The 25,373-nt window shown below is 53.2% G+C and overlaps 1 protein-coding gene across 1 annotated transcript; it reads right to left on the reverse strand.

Moving 5' to 3' along the window:
- Positions 1-6,608: 6,608 nt before the first annotated feature.
- On the reverse strand, positions 6,609-24,566 carry LEMD2 (LEM domain nuclear envelope protein 2). The gene is made up of 9 exons (XM_024248707.3): positions 23,783-24,566; positions 22,141-22,181; positions 19,724-19,799; positions 16,452-16,528; positions 15,476-15,555; positions 13,635-13,780; positions 12,545-12,646; positions 12,361-12,463; positions 6,609-8,170 (listed from the first exon to the last, which is right to left on the reverse strand). Exons 1-9 carry the CDS (start codon positions 24,516-24,518, stop codon positions 8,020-8,022), a joined length of 1,512 nt encoding a protein of 503 aa, XP_024104475.1. The 5' UTR covers positions 24,519-24,566; the 3' UTR covers positions 6,609-8,019.
- Positions 24,567-25,373: the final 807 nt, after the last annotated feature.

The raw sequence follows: 25,373 nt of genomic DNA on the forward strand, positions 1-25,373 counted from the left end.
TCATTCCTCCCAATTCCTCAGCACATGGAGGCAGGACACAAATAAATGAATAAGGTGAAATAAACACGTTTGTCCCTGTTAAGTTTCATCTCGTTAGATCTACCCCATCACTCCGGCCTGTCAGCTTCTCTTTAGATCCCAGCTCTGTCATCTGGCATATTTGCCATCGTTCTCTCCAGCTGTGTGGCATCTGCAAATTTGATAAAGTACATGGAGCATGTTTGTCTTAGAGGAAGCCCCTCCCCGCACTGGGTGGCTGGAGCATAGGCGTGTGCGTGCGTGTCAGTGTGCCCATATGCGAGCATACACACACACACACACACACACACACACACACACACACACGCATGCACTTCCCTCTCTCTGGCCCGGACTCCTCACTCCTGTCCAGTCACCTTCAAGATCCTGGTGGGGCCTGTAATCCCAGCACTTTGGCAGGCCAAGGTGGGCGGATCACAAGGTCAGGAGATCAAGACCATCCTGGCTAACACGGTGAAACCCCATCTCTACTAAAAATACAAAAAATTAGCCGGGCATGGTGATGGGCGCCTGTAGTCCCAGCTACTCGGGAGGCTGAGGCAGGAGAATGGCGTGAACCCGGGAGGCGGAGCTTGCAGTGAGCTGAGATCGCGCCACTGCACTCCAGCCTGGGTGACAGAGCGAGACTCTGTCTCGGAAAAAAAAAAAAAAATCCTGGTGGGGATTGTGGGCACCTGCTCCACACAGGGCCTGCACTGAGCAGCAGCATACTGTGCACATGAGTCCCTGCGTGGGTTGGGATGCTCTGAGATGTCCACCCTACCTCACTTCCACTTCCACTGACTGACCTGGTTGGGCCCTGCTAGCTTCTTCCACCAAGCTTTGGTCAAGGTTGACTGGCTGGCATGGACCCCGGCTCTCCTGGGACTGCTGTGTGGCCCTCCCTTCACTGCTAACCTGCCTGTGCAGCACCCAAACGTGCAGCCTCATCCTCTGCTGTGGCTCTGGCTGCTGCCGGTGGAGCTGGCATGGCTGCGTGGCATGAGGACTCCTTGCCTATGCACCTACTGGGCGCCGCTTCTTTCATTCTTCTCTTCAGGGGACTCCAGACCTTGTGTAGGTGGTAATTGCACACCGAGGGTAGCCAGCTTGGAGGGATTGGCTGCAGTGCCTCACTACAGAATCTGCCAGACACTGCCCTGGTCTCTGCACCAAGGCTTAGCAGAGCCAAAACATCCTAGGGCCTGGATAGGCCTTCCGGAGTCTTCACACCCATTCCCCACCTTCCAGGCACTGAATGTTGGTGGGTAGAGGACTCAGGTGTTCCCCCGCCTCCCCTACTGCAATGTGAGTGTGTGTCCTCCCCTCATGGAAGATGGCGATAGCCAGTTACCTGTGCCGGCTATCACAGGCCATCGGATGCTGCAGTAACAAACCCTGGATTCTTGGTGGCTTATGACAACATCGGTTGGTTTCTTGATCACACTGTACATTGTGGGGCAGCTAGAGCTCCTGCTCCCAGTCGCTGTTGCTCTGGGACCCAGGCTGAGGGGCAGCCCTCAGCTGCAGCACCACACCCTGACAGAGGAAAAGAAGGGGCTCTTAATGGTTGTGTCTCGAAGTGCCATTTGTCGCTTCCATTCACATTTCTTTGGCTAAAGCAAGTCATATGGCCATGCCTACTTTCAAAGGGGTGGAGAAATCTAATCTTTTCTGGTGCCAGAATTTTGGCAAATGGCTTCAGTGACTACTCTGTATATGAGCTGTTCCTATCCCTCAGAGTTGCCCCCAGTTCCCACGATACCTCTTGGATGCTCATTCTGGGTCCAGTGTAGCATGTCCTTCCCCTCCCACCTGGGGTCTGCGTACCCAGGGTTTGCCCTGGGTGCTCTCCTTTGCTCTGCAATGCATATCTCCCCTCTCCTCTTCTGCTCCCAGTGCCCATCCCTTTCTTTGAGGGTTGCTCCTCTTCCCTGTGCCCTTACGAGTCTGACCAGCTGCCAAGCATGGTTCTGTGTCCTGACCCAACGGAGGCACGGGGCTCGGTCTTACCCCGCCCCTGCCCCACCATGGTGCTCCCTCCCAGGGATTGGTTGGGAGGTGGGTCCCTCCTTCATCTCATATGTGTCCTCTAGAAGGGACCTCTAGAAAATGCGGCTCATGCCCAGGACCTGATACTTCCCCTGCCCCTGGGTGGAACTGCTCTGAGGCCTGCCACCCTGCCTCTAGTGGATTGGTTTACATGAGTCAGCACATTCACCTTGTGCTGAAGTTTGTCTGAGTTGTGTCCCTGGGGGATTTTGTCCATTCTTGTGTTAATTATCATTGGGAGTAACAGTCTACCCCCAAACTTAGCTTCATGGTATAACATTTCATAAAAACTGCACACACACACACACACGCACACACACACACACACAAAATTGATGAAACCCAAATATGGCCTGCACCTAAGTTAATAGGATTGTATCAAGGTCAGTTTCCTTGTTTTGATAGTATGTGGTGGTTATGTGGCATATTATCATTGGGGGAATCTGGGTGAAGGGTACACACGAACTCTCTGTACTATTTTTGTATCATCTTGTGAGTCTTAAACTATTTCAAGTTAAAAAGTAATAATAATAGGAATTTGGTGGCATAAGACAACCATTATTTACTTATGCTTCCACCCTTTGGGCAGTGTGTGGTGGGAACAGCTTATCTTTTCACATGGTGCATCTGGGCTGGTACAGAGTGGCTGCACTCACGCATCTGGTGTGTCAGCTGGGATGCTGGAATGGTGGGGCTGGCCAGGCATCTCTCCCCACAAGGCATCTCCAGCTGGGCAGCTGGACCTCTTTCTATGGAGACTTAGGGCCTAAGAGGGCAAAAGGGGAGGCAACAAGGCCTCCTGAGGCCTCAGACCGGAGCTGGCCAGTGTCCTTCTCACCACATTCCACTGGTCAGTGCAGTCATGGGGCCAGCACAGATTCAAGGGAGACAAAATAGACTCCACTTCTGGATGAAAAGAGTGGCAAGGAACTTGTGGCACCTTCAACCCACCGCCATTGCCAAGTATGTCAGAGACTTCTGAGTTTGTCAGCTCAGATCTAGTCCAACTTTCTCACTTGGGATGAGGAGATGGCAGCTGGAGACGGGAAGAGGGTCAGCCACATGGGAAGTGTCATGGACTTAGGGACAGAGCTGGACTTCCAGCCAGGGCTAATCCACCCTCACCCCATCCAAGCCCTCAGCTCCACGGGTGGGGCAGCCTCACCAGCCTGGCATAGCTGCTGGATTCTGTTTTGCACATGTTGGTGTTTGCAATCAGAAAGTTCAGCGGTCCTTCCAGTGTGCTTAAATTAGTCCCCATGAAAACCAAATCATTTCATTTGCAGAGAAGGGCTTAATTGCAAGGGGAACGAGGCAAAGGGAATTCTGTTGCCTGTTTTCATTGAAGAAAATTACCGTACTTTCCTCTGTCTCCTTACTAAACAGAAGCAGCTTAGAAATTGGGCTGTAATCATCAGTGATACCTCCTCTACCCTTTCTTCTCAGAGGTTGTTGTTCAGCCCTTTCCCTGTTCCAAGACTGTACTCGGGACTGTTCCTGCTTATCTGCCCGGCCAGGGCGGCCCAGTCCTGGTCCCTTAGTGGGTAACGCTTTCATGGTTTGCAAAATAGCCATCCATCCCTGGAATCTCACCACACCTTCATGATGCTGAGACAATCACCCTGACTTCATGGAGGAGCCTCAGTGATGAACTGGGCCACACTCTTGGCAGGAAGAAACATCCCATCACTTTCTTTAGAAACCAAGTTAAACCTGCTTCAAGCTCTCACTCACAGGGCTGGTGAGAAGTCATGTTTTAGAGGGCCTTCCTGGCCAGCGTCTTATACAAATCCTGGGGTTTGTGTGGTTCCGTGCCCGGCCTCTAGACCATCTTCACCACGGCTTCTTCTGTCATGTGGTGCTGGGGGCTACGCAGGTCCTCGGTGCTCCCCTGGCTGTTCCACTCAAGGAAATGCAAGTAAACACAGCTGCTCCTGGCCAATTTGTCTGGCTAGTCTGGGAGACTTGTCCCATCTCATACAGTCCAGCCTGGTCCCCTCTGTGGTCAGAACAAGGCTGCCTTCCCAGAGATAGCCTGCAGGGGGCGGGGTGCGTGCTGTAAGGCAGTGGGAGGGCTGGGGCTGTGGCAGATCAGAGTCACTCAGATTGGAAAAAGAAACACGAGTAAACAAAACCAGGCTGAAAGGAAACTGGAGGAATCCAGACGTTAGAAACTCAGTGCCAGGTTGGGCGCAGTGGCTCATGCCTGCAATTCCAGCACTTGGGGAGGCCAAGGCAGGAGGATTGCTTGAGCCCTGGAGTTTGAGACCAGCCTGGGCAACGTAGTGAAACCCTGTCTCTACAAAAAGACAAAATTAATTAAGCATGGTGGCATGTGCCTGTGCTCCCAGCTGTGCCTGTGGTCCCAGCTACCTGGGAGGCTGAGGTAGGAGGATTGCTTGAGTGACAGAGGCTGCAGTGAGCTGTGATTGCACCATTGCACTCCAGCCTGGGCAACAGAGCAAGTCTGTCTCAAAAACAAAACAAAAAAACCTTATTGCCAGGTTCTCCTCCTTCTAGGATCAAGGTTTCCATTAATCTATTTCTTGAATATTTATTGAGTGCCTCTTGTGGGCCTGGCAGTGTTCTGATTGCTGGGGACACAGCAGTGAATTAGCCAGACAGAGGCTTGTGTAGTAATGCGCCTAGATACAGGGATAAAGTGATTTGCCCAAGATCCCAGCCACTGAAGGCCAGAGCTGGTCCTGAGGATGCTGAGCCCTAGGCCTCCACGCCCACCTGTGTGCAGCGTCACTCCTGGGAAAACATGGGGGCGCCAGGTGGCATGGTGCCCACGGGGTCCTCCCACCTGCCCTCATCCCCTGCCTCTGTGTCCCTGCACATCATGGGACCCTCTGTTCAAACTGTCTGCTTGTGTCTAGAACTTTCTCTGGGGATGGGTGGAGAGGCTGGCCTGGCTGCCCGGGGAGGACTGTTTTGGAACGTTGGGTGACTTACTGTATAACCGCACTCCCGCGCCTTCCTTTTTGGGGAGGCCGACAGGATAATGGATTTGAGTCCACACACCTGCCTCAGCAAAGGGATTTTTTTTTTTTTTTTTTTGAGGCTCAAAGTCAATGGTGTATTAATTAAGGGGGAACAGCTGCTACCGCAGTTCTTATGATAAGTCAGTGACAAATGGCCATGTTTACCGTCTTCTTGAGTCGAGACTCCGGAAGGTGGCCTGAAGCTCCTTGGTGGATGTCCATGGCTGAGATTTGTGGGGTACAGCCTCCCCTTCCCTGCCCCTGAAGCTTCTTTATCGGTGTCCACTGTGGCCCAAGAGGGCCGTTTGTCACCGAGAAAAGACAGGTCTGCAGCTCAGGGAGCTCTCAGAAGGGATTTGGGCAGAGAAACTGGGACTTCTCAGCAGTCACTCCAGCCCACAGATGCCCTTGGACAAACCCACCACCCCATACTGTCCCTTGTGAAATAAGAGCTGCTTGAAAGGGGACTTGGCCCTGAGAAGCTGAGGAAGGTGGAAAGCCTGCTCTGAAATGTCTGCAGCCTGAGTGAGGCCGAGGACACACCTCGGGGCCTCTGTGCCAAGGCGCTCTGTGTTCCAGAAAGGAAGGAGCTGGGCTGGCAGGGGCCTTTTGTTATTTGGTTTATTTTGATCTCGCTCCTGCTCTCCAAACAGCTTCACAGAAATAGAGCCCTGCATTAGCTCCCTTCTCGGCTTAAAACAAAACGTGGCAGAGGGAAAGTCTTTCATGAGGAACAGAAAAGGGAAAGACAGGCTCATTTTTTCCCGAGTTGCGTTTCCAGGTCCTTTGACTATGGACCCAACTGTGTGACTCTAGTGACGAGAATAACAGGCTGGTGCTCACTGTGAACGGGAAAGGTGACCACAACAGCCTACAAGCCCCATGGGGCATGGCAGGCCTGGCTGCCTTCTTCTTGGGGTGACTGACCTTGGGGCCTCTGCAAAAGGAAGGACAGCAGTGAGATCCAGAAGCACATTCAGCAGCCCTGGCAAGGGAACCCTCATGTGCCTGCCAGACCACATGGGTGGGCAATGAGTGGTCTTCCCTATGGTCGGGCCTCAGAGGAGACAAAGAATTCGGCCTCATGAAGGGACGCTACCAGCTGCTGGGAAGCCCCATCCAACCTCACCCTGTTCTTTCTTCCTCCTCCTCCCGGGGCTGGTGCTGAGCACCTGAGGGGAACCTCTGGGTCTTGAGGGGAGGCAGAAATGGAGCCAAAGGAAAAAGGCCCCACTAGCCCCCACTTCTGGCCACTCACTGGGACCAAGCAGGCGCCCTGCATGTTGCAATCCTCATAGCCACCCTGTAAGACAGGGCCATCACACGTTACAAATGTGGCAACTGAGGCTGTTGAGAGTTATACAGCTTACTCGAGAACTGGTCACTGGGTGGCAGAGGCCAGAGGTCTGGGAGGAACTGCAGAGCCCGTGTCCTGCTCTCTCCCACCTTCCCTTCCAGCCACCTCTCAGAGCTGGTGCTTAAGAAGTCCACACATTGCCATTCCTTAGACATAGCTTTGGGGGGAAGGGAAAGAACCATGGGCAAGAAACATCCGTTTTTAATAAATAGTTTATTCATCCAGCAGTTTCAGCCCTGATACTGAAGCCTGTTGCGGTGTTTCTTATTTTTCTGGCTGGAGCCTGATTATGAGAACATGGCCTCACCACGGGGCCAGCGCTCAGATTCTTGCCCTGCCGATCATCCAGACATCAGAGGAAATGAGAGTATTGCTCAAATGAGGGAGACTGGAGCTTTATTAAGGAAACAAAAAATACCAATAAGACCAGAGAGGGGTGGTTCATGTTTCTGGAGGCAGCTGTGGAATTTCCTGTTTGCTCCCCCTCTCCTGCCTGCCGCAGATGAGGACACACGGGGAAGACTCGCTGGAGAGGCTTCTCGCACTTAATAAGGCCCCCGTCGGGGTGCTTCTGGAGCCTGCCTCCCAGGGAGCGGGCTGAGGAGCTGGCGGGAGGGCCGGTGGGCGGCGGCGCGGACGCTGCTCCCTTGTGGCCGGCAGGGGGCAGCCTGCGGCCACTGCGCCTCTCCCGCCGCCAAGAGCCGCGGCCGGGGTAACAGAAACGCCGGCTGCGCTGAAGTTCTTGTTAAACAGCCCCGGGTCGGGGCTGTGGTCACAGTAAAGCAAGGCGATCTTCGCACACAGCAAGTGCGAGGCTCTCGGCCCTGACGCAGGGCTCCCAAGCTCCCGGAATCGGCGTTCTGGCTGCAGGCCTGGTCTAGAGTCGCAGCTTCTGTGAGAAGCAACACTGAGGCGGGCCCACCCTGGGGCTGCCCAACCCTCCTCTCTGCTCTCAGCCCCCGTCCCTACTTCGGGATCCTCCCAGGAGGCTGTGCCGGCTGCTCACTCCTCCTGACCTGAGGGACCCTGTGTCTGGGCCTGGTGTTTCTAGACGGTCCCCCCTACAGTCACTTGCTCTAATTTCTGGCACCTTCCCTCTTCAGGATAGAGGCCCAGCCAGCCAGAGCACAGGCTTTCTCCCTTCACCCTTGAGCTCCCAGGTAACACCCCCCTGAAGGCACATGGACCAAGCTGCTCCCCATCCCGCCACCCTAAACGCCATCCCTGCCCCACCTCCCAGGTGACAGACTCCCTGGCGTGGCCATGCCCCAGCCCACCAGCCCCATGCTTGTCGGCTGGGCCTGACAGCTGCTGCTCTTGTTTTCTATTCATGAAAACTAAACCCTTCTCCCCGTTTCTGCCAGCAAAACAGGGCAGAGTCTGGGCTGTCACCCTGGCTTCTCCCCCTCCCTTTAAAGGAAGCCCACATTTTCCTGCGAGCCGAACTCCTCTGAAGAGTCTGGCAGACCTTTGGAATCGTGTCAGGACGAGACTGAAAGTCAAGGCAAGTGTGAATTCAGCACCAGTAGGCCTGGTGACCCTCCCGTGCCTCTGGAGTGGGCTGTCCTGGGACAGGCTGACCGGGAACAAGTCCCTGCCCGGGGCTTATCGCTCTGAGTCGGAGAAGGAAGAGGGCTTAGTCCATCTCCACACCAGCATGTCCTCTCCTGCAACGCGGTGGGACTCTGTCTGGATCCGGGATTCGTTGGAGGCCAGGAACTCCACAGCTCGGTCCCAGACACGCTTCATGCGCCTCCTGCAATGAGAGGGACAGGGCTCTGCATGGCACTGCTGAGGTGAGCCAGCCTGTGGATGCCCCTCCTACAAAGGGGACACATTTCCAGGCTCTGGCATGGAATTTATGTAAGAGAGGAAAAGCTGGTAGGTACTAACATGACAACTGCAGAGGAGAAAAACGTCTTGGGCCATAGAGAAATGATTCCTCAACCTTCACTGATCCAAACACATTCAATTAAAGGGAGCTGAAGGGCCGAGGTGTCTGGAGCACCCCCAGGTCTCCAGGTGTGCAGGGCTGTGCTAGGCTAGCTGACTATTGCTGGGACCTGTTGCCTGCGGCAGCCCTTGCCGAGCCAGTTCCAATACCCCCGCCAACTGCATCTTGATGCTGCTCTGGGTGGGCTCATTGAAGAGTGAGCACTGGGCTGTTTCATCTAAGCTCCACAGCACTCCAGGGGATGGGATGAGCTAAGCATCAGACGGGGGAGGCCAAGAAGCTGGAGCTGCTCTAAGGAACCAGAGCCACAACGGAGGGCCCCTTCAGTGGCCAGAGTCCCTTCTCAGCTGGGTCTCTAGGGCCTTGCACCCCCCTGGACAGCCTCCCTCTCATCTCTTCTTCCCCCCTTCCAGACTGGACAAGAAGGTTCCAAAGCCATGGGGGAGGGTCACTTTGATCTTTTCCCTTTGTGAAGCATGGTATTGCAGAGACCCCAGCCTTTTCTCATCACTGCAGACCACCTCCCCATGACACCATGTGTGGAGAGACAGTGACTGTGAGTGTGTACGCATGGGAGCAGAAGGGGAGGACAAACGGAGGTGGCCAGTGAGTCAGGAGGCAGGGAGGGGGCTAGGTCTTCCCCAGGGGTCAGGACCTGCCACCAACCAAACCCCATGGGCCTATTCAGCAGCCCCCACTTGGCTGGTCTGGCCGAGGCCACACATTCCCTGGAGACTGAGCTCCAAGGTGCTGGGTCCCTGAGCAGGAAGCGGCCAGTGTTGAGTGGGCAGTGCCTCACTCCAGCCCCTCCTTCCCAGGCCAGTTCTTCCCATCTCCCTCAGTCTTTCCCAAGCAGGCCCTCATCTACAGGGCAGACCTGACTGGCTAGCCAATGTCTCCTGACGTGCGGAGCTTGGCCTGGACTGACTGGGTGGCTTGGGAGGTAAGTCAAGAGAGCAAACAGGGCATGGGCGTCTGGGGTTCACATGGCTCTGACCCTGAGGGCCGACTACCTGAGTGGCAGCAGCTCTGGGTATCTATGCTAATGCATGAAGGCTTGGGTGGTAGCTCCGGCTGCAGGCAAGCTGCAATGCCGTCTCATGCTCTTATTTAAGCGAATATGTGTGTGGAATATCATTTAAGCCCAAGGCATAATGGCTACCCTTGGATGATGCCCACGTGCTAGGCACTGACTTTTTTTTTTTTTTTTTTTTTTTTGAGATGGAGTTTCACTGTGTCACCCAGGCTGGAGTGCAGTGGTGGGATCTCAGCTCACGGCAACTTTCGCCTCCCGGGTTCAAGTGATTCTCCTGACTCAGCCTCCCGAATAGCTGGGACTACAGGTGACCGCCACCATGCCAGGCTAATTTTTGTATTTTTAGTAGAGACGGGGTTTCACCATACTGGCCAGGCTGGTCTCAAACTCCTGACCTTGTGATCTGCCTGCTTTGGTCTCCCATTTTTTTTTTTTTTTTTTTTTTTTTTTTGAGACAGGGTCTCGCTCTGTCTTGGGCTGCTGTGCAATGGCATGATCTCGGCTTACTGCAACCTCTGCCTCTTGGGTTCAAGCGATTCTTGTGCCTCAGCCTCCTGAGTAGCTGGGATTACAGGTGCATGCCACCATGCCCGGCTAATTTTTGTATTTTTAGTAAAGATGGGGTTTCACCATGTTGCCCAGGCTGGTCTGGAACTCCTGACCTGAGGTGGCCCACCCACCTCGGCCTCCCAAAGTACTGGGATTACAGGCATGAGCCACCGTGCCCGGCTACTAGGCAGTGACTTAATGAACTTTGAGGCCACCACCCTGATACCAACCCCCCTTCCCTTAGGGCTTGTCACTACCTAATACCACATCTTTTCCTTATGCATCTTGTCATCTGTCTCCTTCCTGAGAACAAATGCTCCAGCTGGGCAGGGATTTTTGTTTCTTCCACTTCCTGCTGTCTCCCTGTGACCCAGTAGAGTGTCTGGCATGTAGTAGGTGCTCAATAAACATTTGTGGAGGAACTGAATGAATGAATGAATGAATGAATGACAGTCTCTTCATCACAGCCCTGTGCGAGGCAGTGGGATCACCTGCATTTTAGGATAAGGAAACTGTGGCACAGGTTGACTGAGATGCTCATGGTCACATGATACTCCTGCCAAGGCCAGGAATTGGGTGGGAGTTTGAGTACCCCAAATCACCTTCCCTGGGAGGTAGAGGGCCTCACGCTGAAACCAACAGCAAGCGCCCCTCAGAGTGAGCACAGCCCATGCTGCTGTGAGTCTGCTCACCCTAAACTTCCTGCCTGCCACCTTTCCAGGGGTGAGGTGAGCATGACAGGCACCAAGCACCTTCATGTTTAAGATAGACCTTTTTAAATTTTTTTAAGAGATAGGGTCTTGCTCTGTTGTCCAGGCTGATGTGCAGTGGCATAGTTATAGCTCACTGTTGCCTCGACCTCCTGGGCTCGAGTGATCCTCCTGCCTCAGCCTCCTGAGTAGCTGGGACTACAGGCATGTGTCACCATGCCCACTAATATTTATTTTTTGTAGAGATGGGGGTTTGCTATGTTGTCCAGGCTGGTCTTGAACTCCTGGGCTCAAGCAATCCTCCCACTTAGGCCTCCCAAAATGCTGGGATTACAGATGTGAGCCACTGTGCCTGACTTAAAGTGGACTGCTAATGGCTCTATTTTTCTGATTCCCCTTGGGTTGCAGATAGGGATGATGTTGACAGTAGAGCCTGGTGGCGGAAGCACAGAAATGCCACTAGCCATGGGACTCTTGAGCACATTCCTCCACTTCCCTGTGCCTCAGTTCCCTTATATGTAAAATGGGGCCACTTCTGTTGTGTGCGTGAGCCATGGTGAGGACCAAGTGAGTGAGTTTGCATCTGTGGAGAGCTCCAAGTAGTGCCCAGCTCCCAGCGAGCACTCAGCAAGGGTGAGCTCTCAGCATCATCCAGCAGATGACAGCATCTGGCCAGAAACCACAGCAAGTGTCTGCTGGGGAGTGACCACAACCAGAGCCAACACTGGGGGGCCCTGCTGGCTGTCTCCTGGGACTCTGCCCTCCCCAACCCTGGTTTTGTCAGGACCCCAGTGTACAACTCCAGCAGTCACAGCCCATGTGGAAGGCGCCCTGCAGCTGCACATGACAGTGGTCCTGCCACCCCTTCCCATGAAGCTATGCGCCCTGGAAGCTGACCCCATTCATGTTGTGAAACTTTGCTTTCAATTACATGTATATGCATGAGTGTGCGCATGAGCGTGTGGGAACTGGACCATGATGTTGCAGGTAACAGGTGTTTTTGACTGCAGGTCATGGTTTAAAAAGTTTGAAAAACAATTTCCTCCTCCTTGCCAGTGACTGTTCATAAACAGACATGTAACAGATTCTGGTCAATAGAGCCTCAAGGAGTGTGTTACTAGAGGCTACTGGGAACATGTTCTCTTGCTTATAAGACAACAATAGGAGGCCCACTTTTCCCCTGCTGGCTGTGACAAGGCAGACAGTGCCCCAGCTGCTGTTGGCCACCATCTGCAACCATGAGGGACCCCAGTCTGCTGATAACATCCATGGAGGAGTGTGGGACCACGAGAATCACAAGAGCAATGGAACTGGAGACCTGACTGTTTTGTGCCTGGAGCCCATGCAGCTCTGAACTTCCACTTACAGAGACTGAGGAGATCTTTCACTACTTGTGCCCTGGGGGAGGGAGCTGCTATTACTTGGAGCCCAAGGCCTCCTAACTGGTATCACCACTGCCAGCGTTCTCTCTACAGAGGTGTGGGATTGTGCTTTTTCATATGTCTTCTCTAGCTCATCCTGCCATAGAGCCGAGCATGCTGGGGAGCAGCAGGAGGGGGAGCAGAGCCACTCTTGGCCCTGGGGTCTGCACTGCCCTCAGCTGACATCTGATGCAAGGCTCCGGGCTTCCTTCTGGGGAGCTCAGTGGGGTCGGACCCCATCTTACCTCACACCCAGCGCCCCAGCCAGGGACTCACCGGCTCTGTGGAGGGATCAAGCTGTCGCGCACGTGCAGAATGCCTACATATGGATAGCGCTCCATGTCCTGCTCCCAGTCCACGTAATGGTCCTGGACCACGTCTGCAGGAGACAGCACACCATTTAGGGCAAGGACCTTCTGGCTGGCGTCAGCAACCCTTTTTTCACCAGGGGGCCACGCACCTATAATCTTCTTCACCATCTCATACATGGCTTGTTCCTCCTCTTCTAACTTTCGCCACCGATATTTTAGGAGAATTAGGAGCCCCCACAAAAAAGCCAAGCCTGTGAGGGAACAAAACACTGTTAATCCCTCACACTTCGTTTGGCAGTGGGTCTCACCATGGACAAGATGCTGTGATGGAGGCTGTGGGGGATCCGCCACATGGGTTTGGGTACCTACTACGTGTCAGGTTCAGGGCCAGCACATGAGAAACAAAAGATACAGAAATGCAGAGGGACGACAGATTATTAAGTGATCATCTTCCTCCCGCCGGCTGTCACCACAGCGGCATCCCCAGCCATCCAGATCTCGGCTCCTCCCAACTTCATTCTGGGGCTTTCATCTCCTCCCTTGTGAACCAGAACATGGTGTTTCATACATATATACATGCCGGGGCCCTTTGTATGCCAAGATGCTGCTGCCGATAATGATTTCTGTGCCTGATGGCACGGGGGAGGGAGCTGTGTGCACACCGAGGCGGTCTGTGATTTGTAGCTCCAACTATCTCTGGAGAGCCGTGGTTTCTGTGACTTGGCCTTTTGCCTTCAGAGACGCCCTGAGGTCTCTGCTCAAAGGCGGCCCCCGATGTCAGGGGATAAGACTGCCTCCTTTCAGTGCAGCACCCTGAGTCCTTCTTGCTTTCATCAGGTATCTATAGCTCTCCAGGAGATGTTTACATTTTTCAGGGAGTAAAATTAGGCCAAGCCCCTGCTGTGCCTCCTGCTTGAAGCTGGTCCACACTGGGATCCCTGCAGAGCCCAGAAGGGGTGGGGCCCAGCTCCTGCTCAGGCCAGGCTCCCGCTCAGGAAATCTGACAGTCCCCTGCCCTGAATCAAGGACATTTTCTGGTTATCCTCACGGATTCCTGCCACCAATCTCCAAAGGTAAAGACAACCCAGGGCAGAGGCTGACTTGTTCATCTCCTCTGTTTTATGAGACAGACCTCAGGTTCCTCAGGTTCCTCCGGGCCTGGAATTTCTCTAGATCACACTCATGCCTAGGAGTGCGCTTGACTGCACGGAAGGGGAGGGAAGGCGGCCGAGGACTTACACCAGAAGAAGATGAGCACGTTGGTGACAGCAGTGAGCAGGGCCCGGCTCAGGCGGCAGCCAACACCCATGCGGGGGCGGGCAGATTCCAGGCAGACCACCTTGTCCACCGTCGTCACCAATTCAGACTGGTCTTCTCCTTTCAACCTGAATCAGGACACAGGGCTCTAAACATGTTGGAAAGCTCCAAGGAGAGGCAGCGCAAGCCCCACTTCAAACAGGAGGAAGCAAAGGAAGGTGGGGACGCAAGGCCTCTACTTGCTTACAGAATAGGCTTGGTATCCCGGCTGCACTCTTTCCAGAAATTTCCCACATTGGCTACTTAGAATGAATAAAGCTTTAAAGACGGCAGCAGGCTTGAACCCCTACCACTAAAACGACGTCCCCCTCTGTCAGATCTTTGACAGCCTCTCTCAGCGTGCAGGAGATTAAACTGTAAATTGGATTCCCACCTCCCAGCATAGAGAAATGGAAATGTTTACTGAATCACTAGCTTTGCAATTGCATGGCAAGAACTGAAAGACAGAATCTGGGAGGTTGCGCTTTTCCTCCATGACGAGGAGGCACATAAGCTGTTTAAGCGTAAAGATCATGGGGCATCCATGAGGCTCATGGGGAATGAAAACCACCAGGCTCTCTGAGGCCAGACCCCAGCCACGGCGCCTCCACCATGGTCTCTGGCCAGGAGGTGTCAGGACCTGCAGAGGTGGGGACACCAGAGCCTTCTTCCAGCTAGGTGACCCAGGGCGAGAATATCATGCTCTTGAGGCTGCATGCTGGAATGGCTGGCATCCCAAGTGTCCTGATTTCTCAGGACCCACTTTCAATATGGTCATCCTGAGCGGCTCTGCCACCCTCCAGGCTGCCTTCCCCAACATGAAAAGGTGAGTGTCATCATTCTTCTGTGTTAGCAGCTTCAGTGAGCACTGCTGCTGAGGATAAAATCCGTATTCTCCTCCGCCTTTTCTAACACAGGAAAATTGCTCAGCTACTCAGGGCAGCTTTTTTTTTTTTTTAAGCCAACGAATTTTAATCGTGCCATGCATCCAGTTATCCAGCTTGAGGTTGAGCTGCCCGAGGGGCTTCTGCTGGATGCAGTGCTGATGGAATTAGTAATTTGGGTGGATTAGAGAGGAAAAGAACAAAATTCTAGAGGATGTTTTAATATCAAGAGCTATAACCTGAACAGAGACCCCCACAAACACCGAGAGTGGGAAGTGGGGAGGTGATGCTGTTCTTCCAGCAGGGGACAGGTCTCTCGAGGCTGCCTGGCTGTTAGCTGACACACCCCTCCCCCTGGGCTGAGCCGCCAGATACAGCCTTTCAGCCTCATGAAAGGGTTTGCTACCTTTTCTAACAGTGCTCACCAGTGATAAAAATGAGGCAGAAACTGCCTGGTCAGAATAAAATCCAGTATTTCCTTATGCGATTTCCATAGTAAGTAAAACCAACATATAGAAAGAATAATTTCATCTACAAATAAAAACTAGCTCCCGAGGAGGGGAAGTGCAGAAAAATACCTTCCCCAACAAACCATGTGGCGTTGTTGATGAATGAGAAAGGCACAGACTGAGTTACCTGAGACAGGATTTAGCTGGAACACCAGGCTAACATCCTAACACTTGGATTCTGTGTCTCATCTTGAAGCTGCTCCATACACTGCATTCCAAATGCTTCTTGCTTTTGTTGCCCCACTTCCATCCTAACCCACATGACTCAGCTGGGAGACCCAGCCTCCAGCTTCAGACCTGAGACAGCTCTGTTGGAGCACAGGTGTTAGCTGACGAGCGAGGACAGTGGCTGCAGGCACCCATGCTGCGTCGCTACCCTGCCCACACTCACCAGATGCCCACGTCCTTGTTACTGCTCAGTATCCAGGTCAGTGCGGCTTCAAACTTGGCGGAGGAGCTGCTGGTCACATTCTGTGGGAGGGCGCGGGAGAAGGTTAGTTCTGCGTCTGGGCGGAGCAGTTGGAATGTTATTCTGCTGCTGGATTAAGGAAGCCCTCTCCCGTGTCTTCCACAGCCCCAAAACCCCGTTCTGCTAAAAGCACAGCAAACTGGCAGGAAGGAAATCTGGGGCTGATGAAAGCCAAGGAAGAGGCTATAACCAGAGGAGGTGATACGGAAGCACAAGCAAGAAAACAGTGCGGGTCTGAGGTGGCCAAAAGAATATGATTCTCGCGAGGATGGAAGCATCAGGCCAGAGAGCTGGCAGCTCATCTTGGGGTAAAGCGAATAACAGCGTTGGGGCTGGGGGTGGGTGAGCCCAATGGCCGGTGCAAGTGGTCTGGCCTCAGGCAAGTCCCTGACCCTCTCCAGGCCTGTTTCTTCATCTGTGAAATGCAAATGGAACCAGATGACCCCTAAGTTCCTGGACAGGCAGGCGACCTGGAATGCCAGCTCCATAGTTCTATAATCTACCATCCTGAGGCCACATAGGAAATCAGACGGCCCCTGGGCAGTCTGAATGGTAATCATGAGGGGGAGAAGGGACAGCATGTTTCTCCTGAAAGCCGAAGGCAAGAGGAGCAAAGTGAACCAAGGGAGAAGCAGGTAACAGGCACATCTACAGTGCAGCAGGTCAGGAGTGAGCTGCCCCACTGCACATGGCGGCCTGGCTCTGGGGCAGTCACTACCATGGCTGCCTTAACTGAAGGTAGTCTAGCACAAAAAGCCATAAACCAAACCTTAACTTAAGGTAGCCTAGTACAAAAGCCACAAAGCAAACAAAAAACAAAAACTCCAACAGGGCTTGAAAGACCAATAGGAAAGCACCAGGCCCTCCAAGGAATGGATAAGCACTGAAGCCTACTTACGGCTATATATTCTTGGGCTTCCATAACAGGAATGCATTTGCTTTTTAGATTCTCTGGATTTCCACACTCAAAATTACCTAGGAGAAAAAAAACCACACACTCAAACACAAAGGAAAAATCACTCTGAAACAGACTAAAAAATGCAGCAAGAATCAAGCCATCAGCTCTAATAAGGAGCATGTGGCCTAGCGGCTCCTGGCTTCTGTGGGGCATCTTCACTCTGCAGCAAGATCAAAAGCCACTTAGCTTGGATCGATTCCAGATCATTAAAACCTGACCTGCAAAGCAGTGTGGCGATTTGCATTAAATGACTAAAAAGCTGCCCAATACCAAGGTCTCTTTGCAATTGATCCCTAAAAGGATCAGACAGATAGCTTCGGAAGGTACCGGAATGGCACTATAAATAAACACAGCCTGAGAAAAAAGAAAGGCAGGGAGGCCATGGGCACCATGGGGATTCTGACTCATGACACAGGCAGGCGACCTGGAATGCCAAGTCTATTGTCTTGAGGGGCCCCTTGGAGGAAGAGGATGTCTGTGTGCTGGGCAGTGGGGCCTCAGCACGGCACGCCAAGGGGCAGCTCCCCGGAGTGGCTTTGGAGGCCTGCTCCCATAGGATGGAGCTGGCAGCCTCCCGCCTAGTCCTGCCCAACCTCCCCGGTCCAGCCCAGGGGCCATCTCCTCTGGGAAGCCCTCAGCCCCTGGGGGCCTTTTGTTTGATGAAATGGCCCCAGATTTGGTGACCTGCCACAGCCCTTGGTCCTCGCTCCTGTGCTGTGGTTTGCCTGACTCCCCGAGAGCAGGGAGGGTACAGGGCCAGACATGCATACGCTATTTAACACGTGTGTGTGGCCTGACTTCCCTGACCCAGCACAGCCTGGGGGACTTCGGGTGGCCAGTGAGTGTGTTTCTGCATGCTGGGGAAGGGAGCAGCTGAAGGTCGTATTTTAAAATTTTGAAACTGAACTGAAGCCTGTCCCCCTCCCCCAACACAGCCAGATCCTCCTACTTCAAAGTTGATCTTGACCCCAGGGGTCCCCTGAGACACAGGTGGCTTCTATCATGCTCCTTTTCCCACTAGGACTCTTCCTGCTCTTGCCAGGCCTGCCTGGACCACGTAGATGGCCTCCCGATTCGGTTCCTCCTCTCCCTTTCCCAATCCAGTTGTTTTGTCAATAACACTTGAAAATGATTCTGCTTAAATGCGCTACTCAAGCTGCTGCCGCGTTCGCCTTCCTGGCACCTGGCTCTCAGCATGATACTCCCTTGCTCAAAGCCTCTCTGGCCCTCACTGCCTGCCAGATCAAGCTCTGGTGGCCTGGCATCCAAGGCCATCTATGGTGGGGCCCAACCAACACTTCCAAACTTCATTCCCTCATCTTCCCCTTCCTCCATGAAGGTGCTGCTTCCCACCTGAGATGTTAATTTCCTGCCGCTTTGCCTTGTCCTTCCCCACATACACATAACCAGTCTTACCTGGGCTTCAGGGCCTGGCACAGATGCTACCTCCTGTGACGCTCTCCTGACTGCTCCAGCTAAAAGGCACTGTGCCTCCCAGAACTTCTGGCCTCTTGGTTTGTGTCTAATCACATTTTATATCACCCAGGGGTCAGGGAGGTAGGTGGCCTGTCTTTTCTAGTAGACCCCAAGCAGGGGTTGGGCCCTGCAGGCAGGGCCTGGAGCTGAGTCATCTCACTGCAAGGGCCTGCACAGTGCCCAGCCCACAGCGGATCCCTAACAGGAGAGGCGGGGAGGGGTTGAGGACTACTAGGGAGCCTCTGTGAGGCACACTCCTGTCTCGATGAGATATGTACCTTCAAGGCGGCCCCCCAGGCTTGTCGGAGGGCAACAAGTGCCAGGGCCCTTGAGGGCATAAGGCAGGACCACATATGGAGGGCAGGATGGAGGAGAAATATCTACTAGGACCCAATTTCGAGCAGTGCTTCTCAACTTTAGGGTACACTCAAATCCCCTGCGGATCTTAAGATACAGACTCTGATTCACTGGGTTTGGCATGAGACCTGAGATTCTGAATTTCTAGTGAGCTCCCACGTGATGCAGATGCTATGGGTCGTTGGACCACAATTGAGACACAAAGGTTTGGAACACCCTTTTAGGTCAGAATTGACATCCCAAGCACCTGGGCTGTACAGGGGAATTCCTATGATGCTGTGAGCAGGAGCCCCAGTACCTGTTTCTCCTCCAAGTGCTCATGTATGCCTCCCCTACCATCTCAATCTCTCGCTTTCAAGAGGGAGGAGGCAGAAGAGCTGATGCTCATGAGATTGACCCTGAGGACTGAGGGCCCAGGAGAAGTCCACCCGACCCTAATTTCCCAGTGAAACCTTAGACAAGGGTTGACCTCACAGTCCTAAGAACTGTCCTCTGACCCCACAGGTAAGAGGCGCCTCTTGAATATCCCTTAAGATAGAACTGCTCTATCTGGTTCTTGTGTCCAGCACATTTAACACAAGGCGCACACGCTGATATTCACCTATGTCAACTGCAAGTGATTTTGAGAGCCTCCTGGATGCCAGGCGTCGGGCAGGACATAATAATGCAGGTGATATCTCTGGCCTCAAGGAATAACTTCACCAAATAAAACAGTAGGGGATGCATCTTCTGGATGCATTTTCAGGGGCATTTCACAGAGGTGCTGAGAATGCCCTCCTTGAGAGGACAGCACTTGACTCTCATTTGTAGAGAACACATAGATCCAAGAGTCCTTGGTCAGACAGGGAGATGAAGACCCTGAGAGGATCAGGGACTTTGTCCGAGGTCCCACAGCCACATGGTGATCAGGACCAGATGTGACACCAGGGCCCACTACACAGACTGTCTGCTACTTGCACAGGCAAGAGGCCTCTCCCCGGCCCAGCCAACCACCTGGTTCAGAGGGTCCCTCTAGGGTGGAGGACACAGATTCTGACAACACCTGGGGCTTGGCCCCTTCCCATGCCAACAGAGACCCCCAAAGCATTAGGTAGTGGGCATCCCCAAGAAGGAAGAACAGCTGCAGGAAGGCCTGTTCACATGCCAGGACCTCCCTTAAAGAGGAGCAAGAATCAAATGTTTTGTTCAAACACAAGGCTTATAAAAGATGTGCCTGAGTGAGGAGGTGAGAAGGTGAGACTCGGCTTCTGAATATGCCTTCTGGGAGACAACCAGGGAGTGTCTCGACGGCCAGCAGCAGTGTAACTAAGCCTGATGAACCGGGTCAGCCACCCATAGCTCTCACAAGAGGAATCTCAGGACTTACGTGACTTACTCACCAGCTTGGATGGCCAGGAAGTTGTAGAGTTCATGCAGCAGCTCCAGCAAGGCTGCCTTCTGCTTGGCCTGACAGAACTGGAAAGGCATGGGACAAGTGGTCAGCAAGGAGGGGTGGGTGGGAGGGGTCCGTCTGTCCATCTTTACTTCTCCAGCCACACTGTCAAATACTAAACAGCAAGGAATATCTCATACTTTTACAAAATAGAAAAAAATTCTGCCAAGTGCTGGGCCTAGGGAGAGAGTTGATAAATATTGGGTTAACTGCCTGAGAAAGACCCTGGAGAAGCAGAGGCAAAGCTGAAAGCAGACACTGTAACCAAGGGGCTGCATCCCAGAGGCTCCTGGCTCCTGCGTTTCCCTCGGAATGACGGCCAGTAAGTGGGCTGAACAGAGGCGACGTGGTTGGGGGATGATGCAGTTGCTCAGCTTCCTCAGACGGAACAGCAACTGCTGTCGGAGTCTGCAGAGCTGGGAGAGCTGGAAGAGCTAGGAGAGCTTGCAGACAGGGCAGAATGTCAGCAGCTGCCATCTCGTCTCCTGTTAGGTGGAATCTCAGGGCCCTCATCTGAGTAAGGATTGTGGTAGGATTCAGTGCGAACTCACACAAACCACTCAGCAGAGGCTGCTACCACCTAAAGGAAACAGGAGGACAGACGGTACCAGACAACGAGACGGCCTGATTAAGACAACACACCCACTCCCAGCCTGTCCCCACGTTTTCAGCAGCACAAAGGCAGAAAGAAAAACACAAAGTGTCACCGTCTTCAACGGCCGAAAAGGGAAAGAACATGAATCTGAAATTCAAATGCCTGTCTGTGATCTCGGTAAGCCTGGAGCCATGCAAAGAATAAGACTTTCAGCAAGAGCCTCACCAAAGCCAAGAAACACGTCCCCACCTGCTTGTTCCTGTGTCCACCCTCCAGAAAGGCCAAGGGTGCCCCATGAAATCTTAGCTCCACAAAGCCTGCATTGAGATGGCCCAGCCCCTGCTTTCTGATGCTCTGATGAAGATCTGAATGGTTACAAATAGGAATATCTGCATCTGAAGCCCTCGCTGGCAGGTGCTGAATGCGGTCTGCCCACGGAGCATATCTGTAGCGAGGACCTGGAGGGTACCTGTCTGGGCTCACTCAAGTGGGGCCTGAGTGTGTCCAGATCAGAGAAGGCCAGGGAACAAATGTGCCATTCACTTGTGGGTCTGATTCATTTAGAGATGTGAAGGACCAAGAAATAGAAACCATGGAACCTTTTTCTAACTAAAAGACAAACAAAACTAACAGCACTGAGAAGTCTCACAGAAAGTTATTTTTTCCTGTTTTTGTTTTAAGTCTTCAAATTCCAGTTTCCCCTCTGGCTGCCTGTGTTTCTGGGCCACTTCCTCTCATCATCAACTACAGTTTTTATGATAGAAGGCAGATTAAACTTACTATGAATCTGTTTTTACAAAACAATTGGGAAGCAAAGATATTTGGTGGATGAATGCAATAAATGGATGTAATAAAACACCCCCAACTATGACACACCCGAAGCCAAAGAGAAATAAAAGCCGCTATTTGCACCAGGATGCCCCCTCATTTACATGGGTAGGACAGTCAATGCAGGGGCGGCCAGAGGACCATGCGTCATTTTCTTTCCCAGCCCCTGGGCTACCGGAGATGTTAACTAAGGACTCGGGAGGCCAGGCATTGCACACTTAATAATTAGACTACTAAGTCACGCCCTCTGGCAGCACAAGACTCCTCCTGGTACAATTTATGACCTGAAAATTTACTGCCCCATATCTTCTCCAGACTGTCACCAGAACCAGCATCCCAGCTCCTTGATAATGCTGCTTTCATGATTCATAAATGGATGGGGCTGCTCGCCTTCCCCAAATATTATTTGTAGGGAATATTAGAGCTTCATAAAACAAATCTAAATGTAGACTAAGAGGGCTAATTCCACTTAAGATGTGTTCCAAACAAACTCCCTATGTTTCAAATCAGAACAGCATTTTCAGAGTCACAGCTGCACCACTGGAGAGAGAGAATGTGGAATTGAGAACTTGGCCTCCTGATGCTTAGAACCGCCAGCCCTTCCTCCCCGTGCTAAGGAGCTTGAGGGTCCTTCAACAACAACCTACTGCATCCCCCTAGATTGACTCAGGCAGAAGATCAAAGTCCCCGATGCTACATGTGATGGGAAAGTGTCCGTAACAAGCCCAGGGTTGGATTTTGGGAGGTCAATTCTATTTCAAGTATTCCTTCACTGCCACAATTGAGCCTGACACGAACATCACAGAACACAGTGTGACTCTGGTACATTACAAGAAGCACTCCCTGAAAATGATCCTATTCTTTTTCTGGGGAAGTTTACCTCCTGATGGAGGCTAATATCCTCAGGAAGAATAATAAAAACCAAAGAAACTCAAACTCACCTCATCTGTTTTTCTCTCACAGTCCACTGGCAATAACTTCACTGAGACCAAGAAAAGAAACACAGAGGAAATTAAGTGTGGGTTGAGAAAGGAATACAAAAAGAGACTACTCACAACATTCGGAGGGAGTAAAGCATTACCAAGCCAAGGGTGGGGATTAGAAAGATGTCATCTAAGGAAGGCACTTTTAAAATGCAGACAGCAAAATGTAAGGATATCCAAATCCTGGATTAGGAATTAAGATAGCTGGGTCCTTGTCCCAGCTGAAAATGATTAGCTCAAGTTTCTTGGGCAACTCAACCACTCTGAACCTGTTTCCTTGTCTGTAAAATGGGATCAAATGGGCCTTCCCTGCTTAACTCAGGGAGTTAGGCCCAAACAAAACAAAATATAGGAGTTTTGTAAACGATATGTTAAACAGATTAACACCATAATGGGAGCGGAAGTCCAGGTAAATACCAGCATACATTCTAGCGCTGTTGTCTTAAAGCATCTCAGCAGTGAGTACCAGTGTGATACTGTTTGACATCACCAGTGTAGTTATAGTACCATGACACTCCCAGGTCTGCTTAATTTCTCTAGCAGGTCGACAAACTATTCACATAGTTGATAAATGCTCTCATAGTGGGGAAATCATTTGGGTGTTTGCACACGAGTCTGTTGATACCCTTGCCCACAGACTTGTACACTCCCAAACATCCATCTGCCACACCAGCTAAAACATACTTTAGCTTTTTCCTGTATTTTGGCAGTTCCTGCTAGGCCTGGAAGGGTGTGGCCTTGGCTGGAAGCTGGGAACACTATTGGTCACATTCGTGCTTTGTAAAGAGTATTAAAAGTTGGTGAACTACAGTGGCCCTTTATACTAAATGTATAATGAAATGATCTCTATGTTTCCTTGCAGAAAACACACAATCCTCAGCTATTCCGGATACATACTGTATCCTGCAGACCTCTCATTGGCATATCTAACCATGTAACTTAAATGTGGCCAGAAGGATGGCTGTGAGCATCCTTGAGTCATAGTCTCTCTCTTAACACACTCCATGAGGGTGCTACAAGCAATGATAAGCGCCTCCAGTTGCGATCAGTTTAACCTGTCTGGCAAGCAAGGCTGGTAGATTCTCCTGTTGACAAAGCGGCGGCCCTGTGATTCAAAGAAGTGGAGAGTGGACTTTTTGGTGCCACAAAGCTGGGACCCCCAACCAGATTCTATCTGTGGGCCAGTGAAATCTGGAGTGCCTTCAAACAGGCACTAAATGTGTGAGTAAGCCAGAGGCCAAAAGGGAAGAACCCAAAGGGATGGGGTGAATCTGTTAAAGGGGGGTGTGGCTTCCTCTCCAGGGAGAAAACCAGAGGTTGGGGGAGCAGTGGCTACAGCTTGTGATTGAAAGGGAGACGTTAGAAGGGAGGGCTGGGGCAGAAAAGAAGAACAGGAGAAAGTGAAGGCAGAGATTATTGCAGATGCAGGAGCCTTGGCCCTCTCTTCCCACAGCTGGAAGAAGGCAGGCCTGGAAATGAGAAGAAGTCAGAGGCAGCTGACAAGGCGGGAAGTGCGCGGCCTGGCGCCGACAGGAACGAGGAGTCCTCCGGCGGACACACGCGCGCCCAGGGCCCTCCCCTGCGCCGGCCCAGGACGTACTGTTGTCCTCCGCCTCCTGCGGCGCTGAGGGCTTGCCCATCTTCACCCAAAGGATGCCCAGGAAGACGAGCAGTAGCCCCAGGCTGGCCCAGAGCAGGAGCCGTGATAGCCAGCGCTCCAGCCGGCGCCCCACCTCAGGCCGGGCCCGCGCCGCGCCAGCAGGGCCCGCTCGAGTCGCCCGCAGGCCCGGGCGCGGGTCGGGGCCGAGGAGGGAGGAAGGCAGCCGCGCCGGGGCGGGAGACGCTGCCCACCAGCGGCGGGCCGCGAGACCCGGGCCCTGCGTGGCCCTGTCGGGCGTCCGGGCGTCCTCGTCCTCCTCGGAGCTGCCCCGGACCGAGGCGCGGCGCCTGAGTTGCGCCGGGCGGGCAGGATAGGCGAGGCCGCGGCTCCCTACCCAGGAAGCCGCGGAGGGCCGGATATCACCGTAGGCCCCAGGGGTCGCGTAGGCCGAGCCCGAGGCCGGCTGGGAGAGCCAGGGCTCCGCCCGCGGAGAGGCCGCGGCGGGCCGGGCACGCAGCGGCGCATCTTCGCGTAGCCGGGCCTCTTCCCGTAACCGCTCCTCGCCCCGCGGCCGGGCCTCCTCCCGCAGCCGCTCCTCGTCGCGCAGCCGGGCCTCGCCCCGCAGGCGGCGCAGCTTGTTGCGGTAGACATCCCGGGTGGTGTCGGTGATGGGTCCTGGCTGGAAGCCCAGGGCCTGCAGCTCCCGCCGCAGTTCCAGGTCCGACAGGCCGGCCATGGCCAGGACGCCGCCCCCCGCCCGCCCCTGGCGCGCACCGCACCCGGAACTGCTCCCTCCCGCAGGCGCGGCGGAGCGGGCGGGGCCATGCGCCATGATGGGAAGGTCGGTCGCCATGTTGGGAAGGTCTGCACTTGGCCTTTGGGTCGGCCATGATGAGGAGGTCGACGTGGCTCTTAGAGCCGCCATGGTGGGAAGGTCCAAGGGGGATTAAATTTTTTGTTTTGTGTTGTTTTTCCCTCTCTCTCCGCTCTCCCACTTCCCTTTGTTTGTTAGATCAAACAGTATTAATCTCTGAGTCCTCCAACCCTAGCTCTGCCTCTGGCACGTGGTAAGCGTTCAGTAAAGTCGGTGTTGATTTAATAGATGAATTGGTTAATGGTGAACGAAGCCACTGCCACGAATGGAGAGACAGGATCATTTGCCTCTCTGGGCTTGGGGACTGATGTGTGATCCGGTTTTATTTGGGCCGTAGAGTACACTCCAGGCATGCTCCAAGACCCTGTCCCGACTTCGGGCTTGTTAACTGGGTGACACTGAGCACCAAGTAGGTGTGATCCCTGCCTTAGGACAGACACTGGCCCCCAAGGAGCGCCAGCCTTGAGGAGACGCAGCTTCCATGGTGGAGGCAGAGGAGCAAAATGCCCTTGGGGTCTAGTGGGCAGTTGAGGCCTCTCTGCGGAGGGCCTGTGTCTGCCTAATGGGATTTTTACAAAGAGACATGGGAGAGAGAAGACTCAAGAGATACACGGTCTTGCAGCCTCACTGGTGGTTTGGGATGTGGGCTTTGGAGCCAGACAGTTCAATTTCAAATTCCTACTCACAACTATTAGATGTGTGATCATATTCAATTAA

The sequence above is a fragment of the Pongo abelii genome, chromosome 5, assembly GCF_028885655.2.
Source record: "Pongo abelii isolate AG06213 chromosome 5, NHGRI_mPonAbe1-v2.0_pri, whole genome shotgun sequence".
NCBI classification, from domain to species: Eukaryota; Metazoa; Chordata; class Mammalia; order Primates; family Hominidae; genus Pongo; species Pongo abelii.